Here is a 22,486-nt window from a genome sequence, read left to right on the forward strand (position 1 = left end):
AGATGAGTTGGGGGTTTTACGCCATCTATTTTCTTTGTGTCATAGGTCTTGTTTCATCCGTTTCAGTTCAGAGGTGAACCAGGGTTGATTGGGCTTTTAACCCCTCCGGAACTGGCCGGCCCCGACAAAGATACACGGACGCAATCGCCTCCTTTAGCCAGCGAGCAATGGTAGCTGTAGAGGCCTTTTGTCCCTTATTTGGCCCACTCCATAAAACAAAGAGATGATCGGAGACTTGGAACTCATTTGTAACCTGTAAATATTGCAGAAGAACTCTCTTAACATCTAAACGCCGCAGATCTCCGCCAGACGTGTTTGCAACATCTTCCGGAGAAAAGCAGGAAGCTCCACTGATTGATTTACATGAAAGGAGGACACTATCTTCGGCAAAAATGATGGAACTGTCTTTAGGGAAACCCCTGAATCAGAAAACCGGAGGAAGGGCTCCCTACATGATAAAGCTTGCAGTTCTGATACCCTCCTGGCCGAGCAAATAGAGACTAGAAACACTGTCTTAAGAGTCAGGTCCTTGAGCGTGGCTCGCCGAAGGGGTTTGAAGGGTGCCTCGCAAAGAATACGGAGTACCAGGTTAATGCTCCAGGATGGACAAGTAGCCCAGACAGGCGGATTCAAATGCTTAGCCCCATTACGAAAACGGACGACATCCGGATAGGCCGCCACCGCATAGCCATCTAACCGTCCCAAGAGGGAACTGAGAGCCGAAACCTGTATGCGCAAGGAATTGAAAGACAGACCTTTAGTGAGGTCAGTCTGAAGAAAAGAGAACACCAGGGACACCAAGGCCTTGCGCGGCGAGACACCGGACTCGGCACACATATTGTCAAACACTCTCCGGGCCCGGGCCCTCAACATAAGCCAGAGAGGTAGAGGTTTTACAGGCCCGCAACAGCGTAGATATCACCTCCTCTTTATAACCCTTCTTTCTCAGTCACCGCCGCTCAAAAGCCAGGTTGCTAGACAAAAGGGATCCACCTGATCGAAAAATATGGGACCTTGTAGCAGAATGTTGGGGAGGTGACTGAGACGAAGAGGACCGTCCAACATGAAGTTCACCAGATCCTCGAATCATGGTCTCCGGGGCCACTCTGGCGCCACGAGAACTACTGGACCCTTGTGAAGTTCTATCCTTCTGAGCACCTCTCCCACCAGAGGCCATGGTGGGAATGCGTAAAGGAGACTGTTGCTGGGCCAAGGTAGTACCAGGGCATCTACGGCTTCTGAGTAGTGCTCCCTCCTGCAACTGACGAATCTGAGAGCCTTCGAATTCTTCAAGGTGGCCATCAGATCCAAGTGGGGAGCTCCCTAATTGCGTACGATTAGATCCATCGCCTCTTCGGACAACTCCCACTCTCCGGAGTCGAGATGCTGGCGACTAGGAAGTTGGCTTGAACATTCTCCTTCCCCGCAATGTGGGAGGCCGCCAGTTGCTCCAAATGGCGCTCTGCCCAGGAGAGCAGTTTGCCGACTTCCAGGGCCACCAGGCGACTCCTGGTGCCCCCCTAGCGATTGATGTAAGCTACTGTGATGGCATTGTCGGAGAGGACTCTCACCGCTCTGCGACGGATCAAGGAGAGGAAGGCCTTGAGTGCCAGCTGGACAGCTTGGGCCTCCAGGCGATTGATGTGCCACTTGGATTGGACTGTGGACCATCATCCCTGGGTCGATTGATTCTGACACACCCCTCCCAAGCCTGAGAGACTGGCATTCGTCGTTACAATAATCCACTGGGGTGTTTCCAGAGGCATGCCCTTCAATAGGTGAGTGAGCGAGAGCCACCACTGCATGCTGGCGATGGTAGATTCGGGGACTGGTAAAGGCGCCTGAAACTCTTCCAAGACCAGCTTCCATCAGGCTAGCAAAGCTTTCTGTAAAGGGCGCATATGCACAAATGCCCAGGGAACCAAATCGATAGTTGAAGCCATAAAACCCAGAACTTGGAGGTAGTCCCAAGCCGTGGGCACAGAGGGAGATAAGAGATGTTGTACTTGATTCATAAGCTTGAGGGCCCGGGCCTTGGGCAGCAAAACCTTGGACACACAAGTGTCGAAGCGAGCTCCCAAAAATTCCAGAACCTGGGAGGGCTTGAGGTTGCTCTTGGAGAATTTGACTATCCACCCGAGGAAGGTGAGTACCGACAAGACCCTGTTGACCGCTGTCGCACAGAGCTTCTCCGACTTCGCACGAATGAGCCAGTCATCCAGATAGGGATGGACTAAGACTCCCTCCCGGCAAAGGAAGGCTGCCACCACCACCATTACCTTGGTGAATGTGCAAGGAGCAGTGGCGAGCCCGAATGGGAGCACTTGAAACTGGTAGTGCCGGCCCAGGATGTTGAAGCGTAGATACCTCTGGTGCTCCCTGCGAATCAGGATGTGAAGGTAGGCCTCTGTGAGGTCGAGGGAGGCAAGAAACTCGCCTGTGCAAACCACCGCTATGACCGCCCTTAGGGTCTCCATCTGAAAATGGGGAACCTTGAGGGCCTTGTTTAATCTCTTGAGGACCAGGATTGGTCGAAAAGAGCCATCCTTTTTGGGGACGATGAAGTAGATGGAATAATGGCCGGACCCCTGTTCCTGTAGGGAAACTGGGACTATGGCCCCGAGCTCCAGGAGCCGGTCAAGAGTCTGGCACACCACTGAACGCTTCCGCAGAGAGAGTTTAAGTAGCGGTCGGGAGGTCCCGAGCAAATTCTAATGCACAACCTCCTTCGATCATGTCGAGGAACCACTGATCCATTGTAATCTTGGCCCATTCCTCAAGAAAAATGGACAGACGTCCACCTAAGGCAGGAATGGAGGAATGGGCCGGCCACATCTCACTGTGAGGACTTCGTGGCGGATCCCACGAAATGGCCGACATTCCCAAAAGGAATAAGACCATGCATGCAATCTGGTGGAGGTATTTCGCTGAAAAGACCCCCGCAGCTTGTTGTACTGGCGCTGCCCCCTGAAGCGAGAGCGCAAAGGAAAAAATGACCTGGATTGTTTGGGGCGGTCCTCAGGCAGCTTATGAACCTTGTTGTCGCCCAAAGATTTAATAAGCTGCTCCAGATCCTCACCAAAGAGCAACTTGCCCTTAAAAGGGAAGGTGCCCAGCTGAGATTTAGAGGAGGAGTCTGCCGCCCAATTCCGCAGCCAAAGAAGGCGTCTGGCCGACACCGTGGAGACCATGACCCCGGCCTGCACCTGGAGGAGATCATAGAGGGCATCAGTCCCATACTCAATTGTGCCTTCCAGCCGTTCTGCCTGTTCCGCCTCTCCAGATGGGAGGTCCTGGGTGCTGAGTAACTGTTGAACCCACCTGAGGCTTGCCCGCTGCATGAGACTGCTACAGACTGTCTCCCGGACTCCTAAGGGTAGCACTTCAAAGATCCTCATGAGATGCAGCTCCAACTTGCGATCCAGAAGATCCTTTAATGCCATTGTGATCCAGAAGATCCTTTAACGCCGTTGTGTTTGGTGACTGCGGACACCGAGGCATCTACTTTGGGGACCTTAAGCATTTCAAGAGATTGATCTGGCAGGGGATAAAGCTTATCCATTGCCCTTCCCACCCAGAGACAAGACTCGGGGACTCCCATTCCCGAAGCAGGAGTTGAATGAGCATAGGATGGAACGGGAAAGTACGTGGCGGAGCCCTCAGCCCCGCTAGAACCAGGTCCACTGTGCGTGAAGTGGAGGCACTGGCGGATTCTTCCGGAAGGGCCTCAATCCCAAGTTCATCCAGCACAAAGGGAATAAGCGGGTCAAACTCCTCACGTTTAAATAATCTCAAAACCCGTGGGTCGTCTTCCTTCAACGGGCGGATTTGAGAACGCCAAATCCGGGTCCTAATCCAGATCTGGCAGAGGAGAGGGCTGAGGAGGGTCAGGTGGGTCCGGCACGCCTGGCACGGTCCTGACCCTAGTGGTACCCTGAGAGTCTGGGGCACCAGAGCCCTGTCCGATGGCTATTCGAGGGGGTCTTAGCCGGGGGGGGCCCGGAGAAGGGTCCTCCTGTTCCTACAAGCTTGCCAGATAGGACCTATGTAGTAACAGCACAAACTCCGTGGAGAAATGGTGATGTGCTTTGCCGGGCAATGGAGGGGGGAGGGATCCCGTGGGAGGGGTTGGGGGCTGCCCCAACGGCTTAAATCGGGCGGCGAATGAGACAAATCCGGCTCCCCTCCCCCCTGAGGCTCCGAATCGGCAACGAGCTCTGGGCACAAAATGGCCGCCGTTCCCGCAGTTTTCTGTGAGGGAACCGGCCTGGCCACACGTTTATTGGCCCGACCTCGGGCTGTCAATTTTACCGCCGCCACGGAGGGTCCCTCCCCTCCAGGCAAACATACAAAGCACAGCCCTTCGCGGGAGAGCCTCGAAGCAGGCTCCCCGCAGGCTATGCACAAAGCTGAACGCGGCATCGCAAAGGAAAAAACGGCTGCCGCGGAGGAGAACAAATCAGCTGTGCCTGCCTGTGCCTGCGATCGGAAGCTGGCGAAAACAGGCCCGCTCTGCTCCTTTCCCTGCCTGCGAGCAAAAGAATGCGGTAAACTGCCCTTTTTTTTTATCTGGTATTAAGTTGTTTTTTTTTTGTTTTACCAGGGCAGAGGCATTAACTCATCTCTGCAACGGGACCCAAGGCATGCCACATCTCCGGGGGTCACCTGGGCAAACAAAAGGGGGAGTGACTGGACCACCAGTATCAACCCTAGGCAGGGAAAACAAAAGGTCACTGGAGATAAGGGGTCCTAGGCTGAACATTCAAGGGGAAAAATCCCCCATAGGACCCTATAAGAGCTAGGAGACAGAACTGTCTCCTGTGGAATTTAAACACCTTTTTTTTTTTTAATGTTGAATATTTGCTTGATCCTGTGCAAAGAGAGGCAAGGAGGAGAAAACCTCGCAAGAAGAGAAGACAAGAGGAATATAGGTAAGAAGAGGGAACCGCAGGTTCAACCGTCTGCATCTGCTGGAGAGAGAGAAATACTGAGGGTTGCAGGGTGAGCACTGTTCTGATATAGGATACCCTTTCAGTTTTTCTCTGTCTCCATCTGCTGGACAGGAGGCTCAACCCACTGTCTGGACTGATCCGGGTATGTACAGGGAATAGCTCATTACCTCGTGAATTGATTTGGCTCCCGTTTTATTAATTTGCTTATTTAAAGGGCGGGACGGGCTTTCTGCTGGCATTCAGGGAGTTGTTTACACCTATGAAACCTAACCATGATGCTCCATGTGGTTCTCTTTTTCTATTTCTAAAGTTTCCTCCCCAGTCTCACCAGGACAAATCATTGGGGTGCTAAATCATTGTTAGGTTAAAATAATGTCGTTTTGTCTCAACTCTTGTTTATACAGAGCTGTCGAAATAGCAACCCTTGGATGAAAGCCTTCTTTGCTTTAAATTGGCCACCCACCAACCAAATGAACTGAGAGGTGGGGCATAAGGCCCCCATCCCCCTCTTAGGTCAAGCAGGTCAATGGAAAGTACTTATTTCATGGTGATAAACAGAAGGCCAACACGGTTCCAATGCACAGCCCACCTCTCCAACACAGTGCAGATAAAAACAAAACAGAAAAAGGATTCAAGGGCATACAGGATGCAGGCGCGTCATGCTAAGACTCATACCAGGGAGACAAGCTTTGACTCAAGAGCGGCCTCTATCTTATAGCGCATCTCTCTGATTGGTGAGACAGAAATGTGAACTTGCCCTCCCCTTGACAAAACTTCGCTGAGAAAGAGGCCATGCACACAGAACTCGCAGTTTAACCAGGAGAAGCAGAAGTTAAGACGACAAAATTAATTTTCCTAGCTAATCATATGGGGCTCTGAAAGTTATAGTCTTGGGGGGGGGGGGGGGGGGGGAGTGTACTAAATTATGCAAATCCTCTTGCAAGCATTAGCACCTGTTAAAAGCGCTGTTCACTTGTGTAATCTTGTTTATGCAGGTTAACAGCACTTTTAATGTGCGTGAATTTAGCTCGCCTGAATTTTAACGCAAAAACCTATGCTAATGTAACAAGATGCAAAACTATGCCAAATAGCTCGCTAGACCGATTAATACAAAAACGTACCCACACCTCCTGGAGAGGTAATCACATTTTTGTGATAAGGGCTAACTAACACTTGTAAATTTAATGCAAAACTCATTTGGCCATCATTTACATGGGCTGTTAACAGCTGAAAGTTAACACACTTGGCTTCTTTCTTCAGTCAAAAAAAAAAGAGACCAAAAAACTTAGGTGAATTGGTGAATGTAGGCCCCTTAAACTATCAGCAGGCTGTTGGGGGGAAGGGGGGGGGGGGAAAGGCACTTTTGTACCCATATAAGCGTTTGTTAACCATCGAGGGAGCTTCTCTGTGGGAAATCACTTACACAGCTACACATGTGTCTGCCTGCTTCTTGCCCCTCCTATTTCTGGGGACCAACAGAACTGGGTGGGGTTGGAGGTGGCGGGGTGAGTGGAGGGAACTGCACCTGTAGATCTGAAACTGTATTTAAAATGTCTTATAATCCATTTTTAAGGGACCATCCATTCACACACAGCTCTCCCCCCTGACCTAAGCAGGCCTCCCAGGAATGCTTGCTGAGAAACCCTCACCTACTTTTTAGTCGCTAAGTGGGGGGGGGCAATTTTTCAACCCCTATGAACTGAGTTGGCTAAATCCCTGGTTGGCTAACCACGGCCTTCTGAAAACTGTCCTCTAAATTTAGTTCTGTGAATTCAGCAACTTAAAAAAAATAAACAAAAAAGTTCAAATCCCAATGATGATGTTGGCTGGCGAGCACATGTTATGGTGAATAAACCATCATCAGAACATAAGAAATTGCCATACTGGGTCAGACCAAGGGTCCATCAAGCCCAGTATCCTGTCTCCAACAGTGGCAAAGCCAAGTCACAAGTACCTAGCAAGTTCCCAAACATTAAGTAGATCCCAAGCTACTAATGCCGGCAACGAGCAGTGGCTTTTCCCTTGCACTCAAGAAAATATGACCTGGAAATCATTCTCTGTAACCCAAAGACGTACTGTTTACAAAGTGACTCTTCACATGGAAGGGGTAGAGGCATAATTATGGTACTTCATGTGATTCAAAGCAGCAAAGCATGTAGAAACAGAACATTAAAAAAAAAAAAAAAAAAGGGAACTGCCACCTTCAACTGGGAAGCCTGTGTGACATGAATTCATCAATTTCCACACACGGAGGGCACATTGAGGCTCAGATCAACTTTACATCACATCTCTCAGGATCTTGAGAGGAATTCTAAGAGGTATTTCATATGTCCTTCTCTCTTTGTCTTTCTCTGTATTTCCTAAAACATCCGGGGAGAGGCGGGAAGGAAGGAAGGGGACCCGAGGAAGGAATGCTGGCTCTGTACGATTGTGCCGCTCCAAGTTTGTACAGTGCCGCATGACGGCCCCAAACACAGGATACAATCTGGGCACCAGTAGCAGGAGAAAAACTGTTTGCGAAGACTTTCATAAGCTGGCATCAAATCAGCTTAAGCAACAGGAGGGAAGAGAGCAAGAACAAGGAGAAAGAAGGTGGGAGAAAAACTGGGGAGGGGGGTGGTGGAAAAAAACAACAGCCACGGGGATGGTGTGCAGCCACACATAACAAGGATTGGCTGACTGGAATCCAAACAGAGCAGACAGACAGACAGACAGAGAGCTTACTTACTATCATCTGCCGTTGTTGGAGAGCAAAACAATTGAAAAAAAAACCCATCACGACACATCATGAACCCCAGCAGCCTCAACCAACCATCGTATGAACCCACGGATTAACACATGGTAGCGCCAACCAACTTTTTATAGCAACACATGGCTTTCCTTCAGCCTACCGTTCAACATTAACTAATTGATTATCAACCCACTACATATCAAATGGTACTGTTTTTCAACTTGCTAGTTATTTACCTACCAGGTAGCTTCTATTAAAAATAAAACAACTTTACATGTTGGCTTTTATCACTCAATGACTTACCCCAGCTCAAACTTCTCTCGGTCAGCCTATCCAGCACACAACATCTATCAACTCAACACCGTCAGTTCATCTAACACACATCAATCAGCAAAACATCACCACTCCACCTAATTTACACCAGCAGTCAAACTCCAGCAGTCAGGTCACTGTAAAATCAACTCACCCAATCCAAATTGTTGATCAGCCCAACTCTATCAATCAAGCCCACTGCACAGCAGCAACACACAATACCTTTGTATCATTAATCCACTAAATTAACATTAGCCCATACATGAGTAGCTGACAACAAAAATCAAATCAGTTGTCTATGCTGCAGCCAGACGCCAAAAGTCAAATCATTTCTTTAGACAGTTGAGTCAATATTCATGGCATGTGCACATTTCCTGTGTCATCAGTTTTGGTTTTCAGAAACCATCAGAAGTCAGGCTGAATCTAGGAATCAATTTTTATGTTTTGATGTAAGGGCGAAGGATATAATTAGATGGGACCTTTGTCTGTCACATCAAGAGAAGAAAGAAAGACCGGAATGTGAAAAATCAGCCCAAGCAACAATGATGATAATTTTAATACACCCCACATATCCTAAACTGCACATATTTTCGGAGGTCTTGCGTGCAGAAGCCCACTTTGAAAATTATCCCATCAAATCCAACCCGCACCAAGTGTTCAATGCATATGATTGAATCCAACCCTCTCCCCAATTCCACGCCTGCACGCGGGTCCAGGTAAACGTATGCGTAAACAGGGCATATGTGCAGAAGTCCACCACCTATTGGGCGGACAATTTTGTCAAAGACCATTTCTGTGCGTAAAACACTGTTTTACCTGCAGAAGACCTTTTGAAGATTACCCTCAATGCTTAGAAATATTTTGCTTGCTCCATACATATCAGCATCACCCAAGAAATATCATTTTCTTTCCCCACATAGTACTGCTGCTGTTATTTAGGAATAAACTCCTTAATCTCTGGAGCATTTGGCAACAACTCAAGTGCCTCTGGATATTCCAGTAGCATCACTGAAGGAAGACCACGTGAACATATAGTGAAATATATATCTAGTGACCAAAGCAGCCATAAGAAATGTCAAACCAAGCAGTTAAGTAGTCAGACGTGCAAAGCTAATTCTATCACAGCCGATTGCCTAAGCAGAACAGTGAAGTAACAGCTTGTTTACTGACCAGTATTCCCAGTCCACTTGGCGTGCGTGCATGTGTGTGTGTGAGTGTGAGTGTGAGTGCACCAAGTGGGGGCAGAAGAGAAGGGAGATTTGAGAAGGTCAAGGAGTTTATAGCTTCATTATCAACAAAACAGAAATGTAGTCTACTCTTCTGCCCACATCCCGGTCAAAGAACTCAGAACTCATGAGGACCACTGCAGAAAAGCCTTGGAAACATGCAGTTAAAGAGGACAGAACTATGCAACTGGTCTCTCAATGCTGATCTCTACTGAGAGTGACCTCAGATCTCCGGCCTCTTCAGAACTTGCTGATCCAGTCTTGATTTTTCAGCTCCATTCTCCAAATCATCAGCTTATGTTCTTGAATCACCCCTTTTCCAGTCATATAAATCTACAATAGGTAGTCTCTTGAGCCTCTTCCTCTCATAAAAAAAATAATAGGATATGTCTATACAGCTTGACCTTCACCAAAATATCCCCACAAGATCACCTGCTTTCTGCTGAAAGGGCAAGCAACAGCTTCTCCAGCTCTCATGGATGATGTGAGGAGACATCAAACACCTCGACTTTCAGCATCTCAGCACTGAGAGGGGCCCATATCACCACTAGTACAAAGTGACTGTTCAATCAATGTTAACAGCTAGGAATTGGCCCTACATATAAATTCACTTTCCAATAAAAGAATCTGGAAATGTGAAGACCATCACTTTCTGGGTTGTAAAGATGAATTAACCAGCTTGACTTGGGTTTTATAAGATAAACAGATGTCTTAATTGCATTTTGGAAGACACTGGTTTATCTCACAAGCAGGTCTGATTTTGCACAGGGGAGACTAGGGGGTGTAAGACTGGAAAAATCTAGTTTGGATTAAGTAGGCTTGGTTCTTACTTTTGAACTCTAGCTTTGCTGAGACGCTCGTACCTGAAATGGAGATGCCTGAGCCAGAGAGGATGCAACCTTACCGGATTTGGCTAAATAAACATTATGGGATGCTAAAACCAGGATGGGCAATGCACTGTCTGAAGAGGTCCAGTATCTGGATATTTCTCTCTTAAAACTAACTTTATGAGGGTCTTATGTTCTGGCCTTCGGCGAGGTGCTTTTTATATCCTGCCTTAGAGGTTTCAATAAGGAATTGCTCTCGGAGACAACATGTCAGTTTCTAACCCTTTATGACTCACCGTTTGGTCGGTAAGTGGGGGAAGGACAATGGTCTTCTCCATCGTGTTCATGACCAGTTTCCAGAGCTCCTTCAGCACCCGCTTCAACACAGTTTTCTCACATATCTTGGCAAACAGAGTTAGGCTGATCATGGACAGACAACATGAACGCAATTAGAGACTCCAAATTTAATCCCAGTTTCCCAGGCCCTCTTCCATCCACTCCATGGGAAAGGGTTCCCTGAATGCGTGGAAATATAGTCCCAAATAAATTGGATCATATATAGAGAACAATGCTCTGGGATAAACGTTTAATCTTAGGAAAGGCTAGCTGGGTCCTAGAGTTCTGAAGCCCAAATCAATGCTTTCTACTACTTGCTGATCTTTTTCTGCTATGAATAAACCCAGAATACACATACATTGACGTGTGAGATGGAAAGCTACCCCTGCTTCATCTCTCCTTAAAAGGACATGCACTGAACGTCCGTTGGCAGCTTGGGTCTGCCGCCGGAGCAAATGTCACTGGCAAACATTTTCTGCTCCTGTTCTACAGCAGTGGAAGCAGGCGACACCCGTCTGTCAGCTCCAACTCCAGGGCAGCACTGGGCACAGGCCCAAAGACCATCACATTCTGGCCTATGAATGCCACCCAGTGGCTGGTTTATTTCAAATCCTGGCCCTGACTCCACAGCTTAAATAAAACTGAAAATAGTTTTACAAGCATTTCTTCCCAATTTCCTTCTCATGTACTTCCCCTGGGTTTGTCACTCTCCCATCTCTTTCTCTGCCACACCACACGTATTCTTACTTGCTGTCCAGAAGGTCCATTATGGGTTGAAGGACGTTGTCGGCATCTTGGGCCACGCTGCTGCACGTGCTGGCAGGAACGCTACCTGTTCCCTTCACCTGGCTCAGGATGTCCCCCATCTGCTTTACGCACTCCTCAATGTGAGGCCGGAAACTGTACACACACACACATGTCCGAGACCGACACATCAAAAGATAGGACAGCAAAGCCCCAAAGAAGCTCTTCCTCTTCACCCGGATACCATCCCACACAAACAGTTTTGCATTCTCACAAACAGCCCCTATTTTTTTTTTTTTTAAGTAGTGGTTCTTCACCTTCGGCTCCCGTCTCCCTTATAAAATTCTTCTCTCCTGGGCCCTTTCCTTCTTCATACTCCGTGCATCCCACTTCCCCCTTGTTTCCCCTCACCCGGCCTCTCTGCAGCCACTGCTATCATTGTCCTAAGCGTCTAAACAACAACTTTGCCCCTTCCTCGACCTCACTGCTCTCTCACCCACCTTGTAGCAAAGATCCCGCTCAGTTCATCCAGAACATTGTTGAGTTTCACCTGCAGCTCCTTCAGGATGTCACTGGCTTCTGGATCCAGCTGAGATATTAGAAGTAAAGAAAAGTGGTCAGAAAACACCAGGCACCTTTCACCTGGACGAAACACAATCCTTGATAAGGAACGGACACAACATGGGGACACCAGGGGGTAAACCTGTTGATAACTGGGAAACTCATTTCCAAGAAACACAGTGCTGCATGACAGCGATTAAAGCTCATGCACTGTCCGCCCGTGGGAGAGGTAGGACAACTCTCAAGCACCTCTCTTCACCCCAGCACAGAGGATCACCAATTACACGCTGCCACCCTCAAGAAATGCCATTCCAGGAGCGGCTCTCCTCTTCGTTCGATTGTTTTAATTACTGGGCTACGAGTGCAGTGACCAACGAGGACCACAGACGGATGAGGTTACCAACCTCTTTCCCTCCCATGGCTTCAAACATCTTCTCCAGCTGGACCCGAAGCTGCTGAATATTATTCATTAGAATACAGGGCTGCAAAAGAACAAGGCGGATGGGTCAGTTATCGCAGGACAAGCAAGCCAACCCATTTCATCATGCAGTCAGAGTACAGGAAGGGTGTGTGTGTGTGTGTGTGTGTGTGTGTGTGTGTGTGTGTATGGGTGAGTATGTGTTAGATCTACTGTTAGATCTACAGACTTTACAGCCGCTGGGAGACTGTAAACCATGATTGCCTCCTGAAGATCTATAAAACCTCTGCTTCTGCAGTAAGCTGGCTGCAAATGCCCGATTTGGAAAACAAAGTGCAGCCATATATTACCACTTTTTCCTTGGAGCAGTACGAGGCAAAATCCTTGAAAATGATCTCCGCATATTGCAGCAGCACGTTGCTTATGGTCTGGAAACAGAGTCGCACCAGAGAGAGAGAGAGAGAGAGGTCAGATACAAAACAACAGAGCTACAGAGTCAACAGCAGCGACCCACTCACTCACTCTCAAGGCAACTGCGAGGAAAAGGGAGGGGGGCCCGGCAGGGCCAGTCATGTTACCTTGGCGAACCTGCGCATGTAGTGACCGACAATCTGAGGATCTGGACATTCCAGCTTCTTGATGATCTCAAAGCTCTGATTCAGCTGGGAGAAGACGTCGACCACAGAGCAGGAGAACAGAGCATGCTCGGAGGTTTGCTGGAACTGAAAGGCACAGAGAAAACAGACTCATTTATTCATTTAAGCAATTTATATTCCACCAATCCACAAATCTTGGACATCCTCCTCGTCGGAGATGAGCCTCCACCTCGGGCCAGGCTCTGCTGCTCAGCACACGTGCACAACAGAACTGTTCCACCTTCTTGGAGTGCACAGATGCAACTTTCATGACAACACCTAGCTCATAAATTCTAGATGCTGGACACCAAACCGTCCTTATTTAGTGCCACTCAAACAACGACCCACGGCAGGCGAGCACACTTCCAGACCTGTCCAGCCGCCTACACTACACAACTTTTTGTCCAGCATTACCATCACCTCCCTACTCGTGAGAATCCTGTGTGTGGTTTTGAATTCCAGTATCATTTTTGCCCTCCGATTCCTCCACTCGTTCTGCGAAATATTCCTGCATCTATCCTTTTCAACTCTCATAGCATGACCTCCACAGCGCCAGAACCTTTTTTCCACTGACAAAACAAAGATATCTTAAAGCAATGTGTTATGCAAAATACATCCTGTGTGCATACTAGCCAACCAACATTACATTTCTTTTCCTGCAGTAACAAGTTCAGCTTTTAGGTACCACTCAGACCTTTAATCCTTCCAGCACTATCCCCTTTCACAGGTCTGAAAAGGGGTCCTTAGCTTGTTTTAAATTATTTCTTTATTGCTTTACTTACACCTCTCAAATTCAATTGACATTTCCACCTCACATAAAAAAAAAAAATGAAATTAACTTAACGTAATATCATTTACAATAAAATAAAACATTACAATGATAATAAGCTCTACAGTTAGCGCCTACCCTAGTTCTACTCCTTTCTCAAGGTACCAAAGTGCAGCGTTGCTTTCCTCACTGGGAATCTCCCAGAATGCTCAGGGGAAGGTCTGAGAAACCCCCAGCACTTTCGGCGTGTTTTCCAGCTTGAAAGGGGCACCTCCCTCTCACAATCTATAACAGTGATCAAAGCGCACACACTCACACAAAGGCGGATTTTAAAAGCCCCACATGCACCAAAGCCGGGAGATACGCGAGTATCTTGGGCCGGCGCGCGCAGCGTGGATTTTAAGAGGCGCCCAAGTACGCGCCTATCTCCCGGTACCCGCCCAAATGGGAGAGGCAAAACAGGGCGGGGCGTGGGCGGTCCAGGTCTGTAACATGAAACGTGTGTGTATGTATTTATGCACAAGAGCGCGCGCCGGGGTCCCCTGTCACATAGCTTCACTTCTGCTATGGATGGCGTGTAAGTAATGAAACAAACAAACAACAAGAAAAAAAACGAGGTTAGTTCCCAGGGTTTTAAGGGTTGGGGCTAAAAAGGTAAAATGAAGGCTTATTAACTAGGGGGGATTTCCTGTCCTCTACCTGGGCGAACTGGGAACGGTCTGGGGAAGGTGTAATTGCATTGGCGTGTGCACCTAATAAAATCCCCTCACTTATGCGGTACAGCTGGCATTTGCACGAACATGCGCGCATCCACGTAAAAGTGCACACATACGTATGCGCATTCAGCCTATTTTATGTCGCATGCGCATACGCACACATGAATTATAAAACGGCCTCGTCTCTGGGTGCGAGCCGGCCTACGTGTGCGTGTACATGTGCATTCACGCAGCTATGTGAAAGTTATCCTCACAGGGTGCTTCTGTAACAGTCTCTGTGAAGCGCTGAAGTCCCCCATCCGCCTACATTTTTGAAGCGGGATGGGCACATAAATCAGCTCTGATGGCTGTAAGTCGAAGCCAGCGTGCGCTCGTTTACCCCCTCCTTCGAAGCCAAACATTTACACCTTATGCTTTTTCAAAATCCCGCCCTGCGAATGCCTCTTTCAAGGACTGTGTTACAAATACCCGCGCTCTCACTTCCCCGCGCACACTTTCACAGAAACAACACTGCGGACAAAATTCAGCACCTTTCTTTGCTGAGGGGGCACCCGGTGCCTGGAATTGTCACCAGCAGAGGTCCTGGCACCCAAACCCGGGGCCGAATTCAAACGCGTTTGGGACAGAGGCAGTGCTAAAACCGGGGGAGGCAGATAACAGAGGCCGAGCAGGCTCTCCACAGGGCGGAGAGAACTGCGCCGAGCCAGCAGGTCGAGAAACCCTGAACCGAACAAGCCTGAATTGCCTGCGGGCTTTTTGCTGTTCTTGTTCTTGTTGATATATTGCAATGCAGAAAAATTCATATCCGGCTCTCCGCTGATACTTTACCCCATCCTTTTTGTCTCGTTCCAGAGCTCCGTGCAGGAAATCCCGAGACACCTCCTCATTCTCATCCAGCCACTGAATGACAAAGGGCTCAAACCAGCTGCAAGGCAAACCAGGTGAGGAGAAGAGAAAGTCAGTCTCTGACCGCTCAGCCACCAGCTCAGCCGAGAGCCACTCTCCCTGCTTCATTAGATAGAAAACAGGCAAATCAGACAGATGGGGGGGAGGGAGAGGGCAGGGGCAAATGCGTGGCAGGAGGAGGCGGCGACGCGGTTTGATTTTCATCTGTGTTGGGTGCGTTCGTGGCCGAGACCTCGATCTCACCCAACGTGGGACTGTCGAGGAGGGTGGGGGAAGCGGAGCTCTCAGGAAGGGGGGCCCCCCCCCTCCTGTTAGGAAGTCTGGCACAGATCGGCTGTGCATCCCTTTACTGTCACCCAGCCCAGGCTTCCGCACGGGAAACGCTCACTAGCAGGAGCAAGAATCAATGCTCCCCTTGCATCCTTGCATTTAATCAGTAATTAATAGCTATTGATAGCCCTTCCATCCCCACCAGCTCGCTCCAGCTTCTACCCTTTTTTTTTTTTTTTCTTTGCTGCCTGTAAACTGTTGATTCATCAAGGGACAGTGAACAGTCTAAGCTCGGCAGAGGCCTAATTCTGATGCTTATCTCCTGGCCCAGCTCCTCCTCGTCTCTGTCATGACATAGGTTCGGTTCCTTTCCTTCAGGCCGATACGGAACGGTGCGCTCGGCTGAGCGCACTGTTTAGCCCCCGTTTGGCCGTGCGTTTTAGACGCGCTATTATTACCCCTTATACTGTAATAGCGCGTGGAAAACGCGCGGCCAACCACCCTGAAACTAATAGCGCTCATCACATGCAAATGATTGCTGATGAGCCTGTTGGCTATTACCCCAGAATATTGAAAGTAAAAGCCGCACATTTTACTCTCAGAAATTAATGCCTGCCCAAAGGTAGGCGTTAATCATAGACAGCAACGGGAAAGTGTACAGAAAAGCAGAAAAAACTGCATGTCTGTACACCCTCCGACTTAATATAATAGCGATATTAAGTCGGAGGCACCAAAAAAAAAAAAAAAAAAAAATCTGCCCACCACTTGGCGGGTAAAACAGACGTTCAATTTTGCCGGTGTCCATTTTCCAAACCCATGGCTGTCAGCGGGTTCGAAAACTGATGCCGGTCAAATAAGCGTCAGCTGTCGGACCCGCTGACAGCCGCCACTTCCGCTAATAAGGAGGCGCTAGGGACGCGCTAGGGTCCCTAGCGCCTCCTTATTAGCGCGGGCCCTAATTTGAATACAAAATCACGCACCCAGGAGAGAGGCCTGGGCGCGCGTCGGGAGAGCGGGCACTCAACACGGAGCGCCGGCTCTACCGCACATTTTATTGCATCGGTCTGCTTGAGAGCTAACCAATAGCCCAGAAGGCAGAAATCTCACGCCGAGGTCTTCACTCCCCCGAAGTGGCTTCTGGAAGTGGGAAGGGCAATGTCCAAAAAAAAAAAAAAAAAGATTCTGTCTGCGCTGCAAAGGGGCAGGAGAAATGCACAGGGATTTAATTCCCACGTGGAGTTTGTATCGTCGGTGGGTACTGATAGTAGTAATGGGGGCGATTTTGAATTGCTGGCAGGTGCACTTTTGTTCCTGTCTACCTTGCGTCTAATTCTCAAACTTAGCCGGGCACGGATATTCAGTGGATAAACCTCTTGCTGAACATCCAGGACAAAACCTATGTCGGAATAAGGTTAGGTTTTAACGTTACTGAGCCTTATCTGGCTGCATAACTTGAGGCTTAATCAGTTATATTCAAAAGAATGGCACTGTTTTGTTATAAATATTCCAAATTACCAGAATTCAAATGGTCAGAACACTTTACCGATGTTTTACTGCCGTGTAGAGAAATTTATTCAGGGAGTCATTAAATAATATATAGAAAAGCCTCCTACTCCAGGGATGCCCAGCTTGTGCAGCGCTCACTGCTTCACAGCAGGCCCAATAAGATCATCCTTGGGTTTATGCTTCCTGGCCATCCTTAGCTGCGTCAGGGTTTTCCCAGCTGTATCTTTGTTGATTTATTGCATTTTTTTTCTAAAGAGATGTATTTTTATTTCTATTTGCATTATATAGAATTTCAACATAAGAATATTTGGGTGTTGCACATATTAAAGATGCACAAGAAGATTTCTTAGAGGTGCAATATATATATATATATTTTTTTTTTAAGTGCTAGGAACATAAACTAACACGAATCCTTGGGTATGGGTGGACATGAAACATGAGACCAGCGATTGTAATATTTGGGGCTGTTGAGAAGTGCTGCAGAAGTTCGGCATCCCTTGCATACGAGGCTCTTTCATATATTATTTAGCGACGCTGTGAATACATTTCTCTGCACAGCAGGGAAGCATTGGTAAAGTGCCTGGGACCATTTGAATTGTGGGTAGTTCTGAATATTTATGCTGAGAATTTCTCTCACAGCATTGTTTTTTAAATTAGCACATCACTGTTTTGTTATAGAAATAATAAAGTGCTGTGTGTGGGTGTGCGACCGACTCCCCTCCCCCTCCCCACAGGGACACTGAAGGGGGCTGCATTTCTCAAGCTGTTGGGTGGTAGGAGGGGTAGGACTGGGGTAGGGGGGAGTGGTGGGTATGATGTTTGCTTAGCCCGGCAGGGCCATTTGTTAAATATTGGGGAGGGAGGGTGGGAATCAGGTCACAAGCCCGCACTGCACACTGGGTTTTTTTTTTTTAAGAAAACAGTGCCACTTAACCTGTTATAGTCTCTTGAATATTAGCTGATTAACAAGTACATTTGAAATGGGCTGCGCGTGGTAAATTTCGGAGTTCACGAGCGTGGCCGGGCCTCGCGCATTTTACAATGGACCCGGACTCGCCCGTAAACCCCGGTACACGCCGAAGTGCCGGGCCTCTCCAACGGGGCGGGGTGGAGGGGTGGGCCTGCACGCAGAGATTAATTCTGCTCCAGAGGAGCAGTAAGTACTAAAATAAAAAACTGGGGGATAGTTAGGTTAGGTTTAGGGGGTGGGGAGGAGAGGGGAAGAGGGAGGAAGGTTAGGTAGGGGGGTTAAGGAAGTTCCCTCCCAGTCCGCTCCTTAATTGGAGCGGACTGAGAGGGAACTGGGGGAGGCCCCGATTGTGACGCCGCACGTATTTTGCGAAAATTCCTCCCCGCCCCCACCCCCACCCCCGCGTGCGATGCCTAAACATGCGCGTGCGGGGGAGGGGGGGGGACTTAGGAGTCGATTTTACAAGCAGCGCGCGCAGTTCTCGGCGCACACGCCTTATAAAATCGGTGCGCCCGTGTGTGTGTGCCGGGAACTGCGCGCGCTGCTTGTAAAATCGACCCCTAAGTCTCAGGCTGTCTGGCCACACAAGACAGGATAGCTTTAGACCTGGGCAGAGGCAGGCCTAAAGTAAAACAGCTTAACTTACCCAGATACAGCTGAAATATGACTAAGCTAGCCGGATAACTTAGGCCCGCCCTGGAACACCTCTTTTTCATCCAGCTAGATGCTAGCCGGTTGATGACTGACCTGGCAAAAATCTTGCCAGATAAAGTGCTTCAGTATTCAAAATGTTGGTGTTTGGCTGGATAACTTCTAAGTTATCTGACTAAATGGCTTTGAATACTGACCCCCTATCTGTATAAACGTCATTCATGTACTTCGCACCTCCTATCTCGCTGAGTGACCTATCCGGGAGTAAAATGTGTGCGTGCAGTGTATTCCCCTGACCTTTTAAAATCTGGTACAAGGCGCCTCTATGTACTTTTGGCACATTGAGGAAGACAACATTCAGCAAGACCAATCTATTCAGGTAAATGTCTTTGAAAATTATCCTCAGTATTAATATTGAAACAGGATCTCTCCTCAAAGCATGCTGGGACTTGTAGTTCTGCACTCCCTGTAGAGAAAACAGGATGCAAAGCCCAGAGGGGTGTCTTGGGAAGGAAAGCAGAGTTGCTTACCTGTAACAGGTGTTCTCCAAGGATAGCAGGATGTTAGTCCTCACACATGGATGACATCAACAGATGGAGCTCTGATGCAGAAAACGTATGTCAAAGTTTCTAGAACTTTGACTAGGCACACTGAACATGCCTAGCATGCCCTATACCACGCGTCCATGCGGAGTCCCTCTCCAGTCTTGTAATGTAGAATTATGATTAAAATAAAAAAATAGGAGAAACCCAACTCCACTGGGTGGCGGGCAGATTTCGTGAGAACTAATAACCTGCTCTCCTCAGAGAACTCCTGTTGTAGGTAAGCAACTCTGATTTCTCCAAGGACAAGCAGGATGGTAGTCCTCACACATGGGTGAATTCCTAGCTACAGGCTGCTCCCCAACACAAAAGGGGATCAGATACCCACCCAACAAGGTGCCAATGGGCAAACACCAAACAGCCTGAACCCAAACAATGGGCCCTAGGTGAGAGAACTGGGTTCTACATCTCAAACAGGTTCCGAAGGATAGACTGGTCGAACCTACCGTCATGTCGGCCATCCCTATCCAGACAGTAATGAGATGTGAATGTGTGGAGAGAACTCCACGTTGCAGCCTTGCAGATCTTCTCAATGGGAACTGCTTGCAAGAAGGCCACTGATGTTTCCATGGCTGTGACAGAATGAGCCTTGACATGACCCTCAAGATGCAGTCCTGCCTGGGCATAACAGAAGGAGATACAATCTGCTAGCCAATTGGATAGTGTCTGTTTGGCAACGGCAACTCTCAATCTATACTTGTCAAAAGATATAAAAAGTTGGGTGGACTGTCTATGGGCTTCTGTCCACTCCAGATAGAAGGCTAAAGCTCGCTTGCGGTTTAAACTGTGCGGTGCTCATTCATCCTGGTGCAAATAGGGCCTGGGAAAGAATATTGGCAAGACGATTGACTGGTTAAGATGGAAATCCGTTACCACCTTAGGCAGGAACTTAGTGTGCACAGGCAAGACCACTATGTCATGATAAAATTTAGTATAAGGTAGTTAAGTTACTGTTTGGAGCTCACTGACCCTGTGTACTGAAGTGACCGCCACCAAAAATATGACCTTCCAAATCAGGTACTTCAGGTCACAGGTGTGCAGTGGCTCAAAGGGAGCTTTCATCAGCTGAGCTAACACCACGTTGAGGCCCCAAGACACAGCAGAAGGCCTTAGGGGAGGCTTCAATTGAAGCAGGCCCTGCATGAAATGTACAACTATAGACTGTACAGAGATGGGCATATCATCTATACCTTGGTGGTATGTGCCAATTGTACCGACATGAACTCTAACAGAGTTGATCTTTAAGCCAGCCTCCAATAGGTGTAGGAGGTAGTCAAGCAGTTTTTGTGTGGGTGGCAGGAAATGGATCTGGGGCCTTCTGCTCACACCACATGGAAAACCTCCTCCACTTCAGTCCATAAGACTTTCTAGTGGAAGGCTTTCTAGAAGCCATGAGACACATCTGATGAAACATCAAGCAGCTGCAAAATAACCTTTCAACATCTAGGCTGTGAGGATCATAGACAGTATTTGCCAGTAAGGGAATCAGAGGATACGCATAAAGAAAACTCTTGCCCCAATGATGGGCAGGGCGTCCTAGGCTGGTTTACCGTCTGACCTGTAGAGGGAGCTGAACCGAGGCACCTTCCTGGTGCAGGGGGATGCGAACAGATCTTACCCCCGGGCTTCTCCAGAGGTGGAATACCTGATTTTCTAACTCCTGTTCAGGGAATGGAAGGCTCGATTCAGCCTGTCCACTACCATGTTCTCTGTCCCAGCCAGGCACATGGCCCTGAGCACCATCCCGTGGGACAGGGTCCATGACCAGATCTGGACCGCTTCCTGACACAGGAGGTACGATCGTGTGCCTCTCTGCTTGTTGACATACCACATGGCTACCTGGTTGTCGGTGTAGATCAGGATAACTTTGTTGGTCAACCGATCTCTGAAAGCCCATAGCGTGTACCTGATCGCCCAAAGCTCCAGGAATTTGATTTGACAAGAGCATACCTGAGTAGACCAGAGACCCTGAGTGCTAAGCCCACCTACATGAGCTTCCCACCCCAGAGTGGATGCATCCGTGGTTAGGACAATTTGGGTAGGGGGACTTCGAAAAGAGATCCTCCGTTCCAGATTTGAAAGTACCCGCCACCAGGACAATGAGTCCTGGAGAGACAGGGTAACTCAGATGCAATCCTGGAGGCTCTGGCACTACTGCAACCTCAAGGTCCATTGGGCTCTGTGCATGTGTAAATGTGCCAAGAGAGTGGCATGGATGGTTGTGGCCATATGGCCCAATAGCCTCAACATGTGCCAGGCTGATACCTGCTGGCTCTGTTGGATCTCTGCCACGATGGTCATTAAGGTGATGGCCTTCTGGCAAGGCAGGAAAGCCTTGGCCTGAGCCATGTCTAGCAGGGCTCCTATGAAGTCCAATTGAATTGACGGGCTGAGACGGGACTTTGGGTAATTGAGAATGAACCCTAGTGACTCCAACACCCAAATGGTCAAGTGCATGGACCTGACGGCCCCTGCCTGAGACATTCTCTTGATCAGCCAATTGTCCTGATATGGGGAAACATGCACTCCCAGCTCTTGGAGGTGCGATGCCAAAACGGCCAGGCATTTTGTGAAGGCCTGTGGGGCTGAACAGCAATACCTGGTATTGGAAGTGCTGGTTTTCTGTCACAAATCAGAGATACTTCCAGTGACCGGAGAAGATCTTCATATGAGTGTATGCATCCTTTAGGTCGAAGGAGCATAGCCAGTCCCCTTTTTGCAAAAGGGGAACAAGGTGCTCAGGGAAACCATCTTGAACTTTTCTTTTCTTAGAAACTTGTTCAAGAAACAGAGCTGAGTCTCAGCAACCCTGGCTGAAAACAGCTACAAGATATTAATGAGATGGCACCTCACGCCAGTCCGAATGAATAAGCTTTACTCCAGTAAAGGAGATCTATGCTGGAAACAATGTGGGGGAAGGGGTACCCTTTTTCACTTGTGGTGGGAGTGCCCCAGAATAGCTCAGTTTTGGGCGGCAGTGATCAATTTTATAGATAAGGTAATGAGACAGCACTTGCCTTTGACCCCCATACATGTTCTAATGAATTTACCTCTCAATATATCTGTACATGATTGGTCTCTGGCTCATCGAATTATATTATCCGCTTGTTGTGAACTTGCCCTGCATTGGAAATCAAACGATATCCCAACCATGATAAATGTTATTGATAGACTTGAGAAGACATGTTTTCTATATAAACTAGCAGCGACTGAGAATCATCAGCTCTCTAAATTTTCAAGGCTTGGGACCCATTTATTAAATGGAAAATTTGGAACATCTAAAGTATATAACATTGTACAGTTTGCGATCTTCGCTCATGCCTATATTGTATTTGTTTAGAGTATTATTAGAAT

The 22,486-nt window shown here is 48.2% G+C and overlaps 1 protein-coding gene across 5 annotated transcripts in view; it reads right to left on the reverse strand.

The window, feature by feature from the left end:
• Positions 1-22,486, reverse strand: part of UNC13A (unc-13 homolog A) — a 219,887-nt gene that overhangs the window by 39,919 nt on the left and 157,482 nt on the right. For all 5 annotated transcript variants that reach the window (XM_029614005.1, XM_029614004.1, XM_029614006.1 and 2 more), the window contains 7 exons: positions 15,056-15,152; positions 12,686-12,829; positions 12,458-12,535; positions 12,094-12,171; positions 11,629-11,717; positions 11,132-11,284; positions 10,345-10,468 (listed from right to left, as the gene is read on the reverse strand). In XM_029614005.1, the coding sequence (XP_029469865.1) occupies positions 10,345-10,468; positions 11,132-11,284; positions 11,629-11,717; positions 12,094-12,171; positions 12,458-12,535; positions 12,686-12,829; positions 15,056-15,152 (763 nt within the window). The remainder of the gene's footprint in view (positions 1-10,344; positions 10,469-11,131; positions 11,285-11,628; positions 11,718-12,093; positions 12,172-12,457; positions 12,536-12,685; positions 12,830-15,055; positions 15,153-22,486) is intronic.

Source organism: Rhinatrema bivittatum, chromosome 8 (assembly GCF_901001135.1).
Source record: "Rhinatrema bivittatum chromosome 8, aRhiBiv1.1, whole genome shotgun sequence".
NCBI lineage: Eukaryota > Metazoa > Chordata > Amphibia > Gymnophiona > Rhinatrematidae > Rhinatrema > Rhinatrema bivittatum.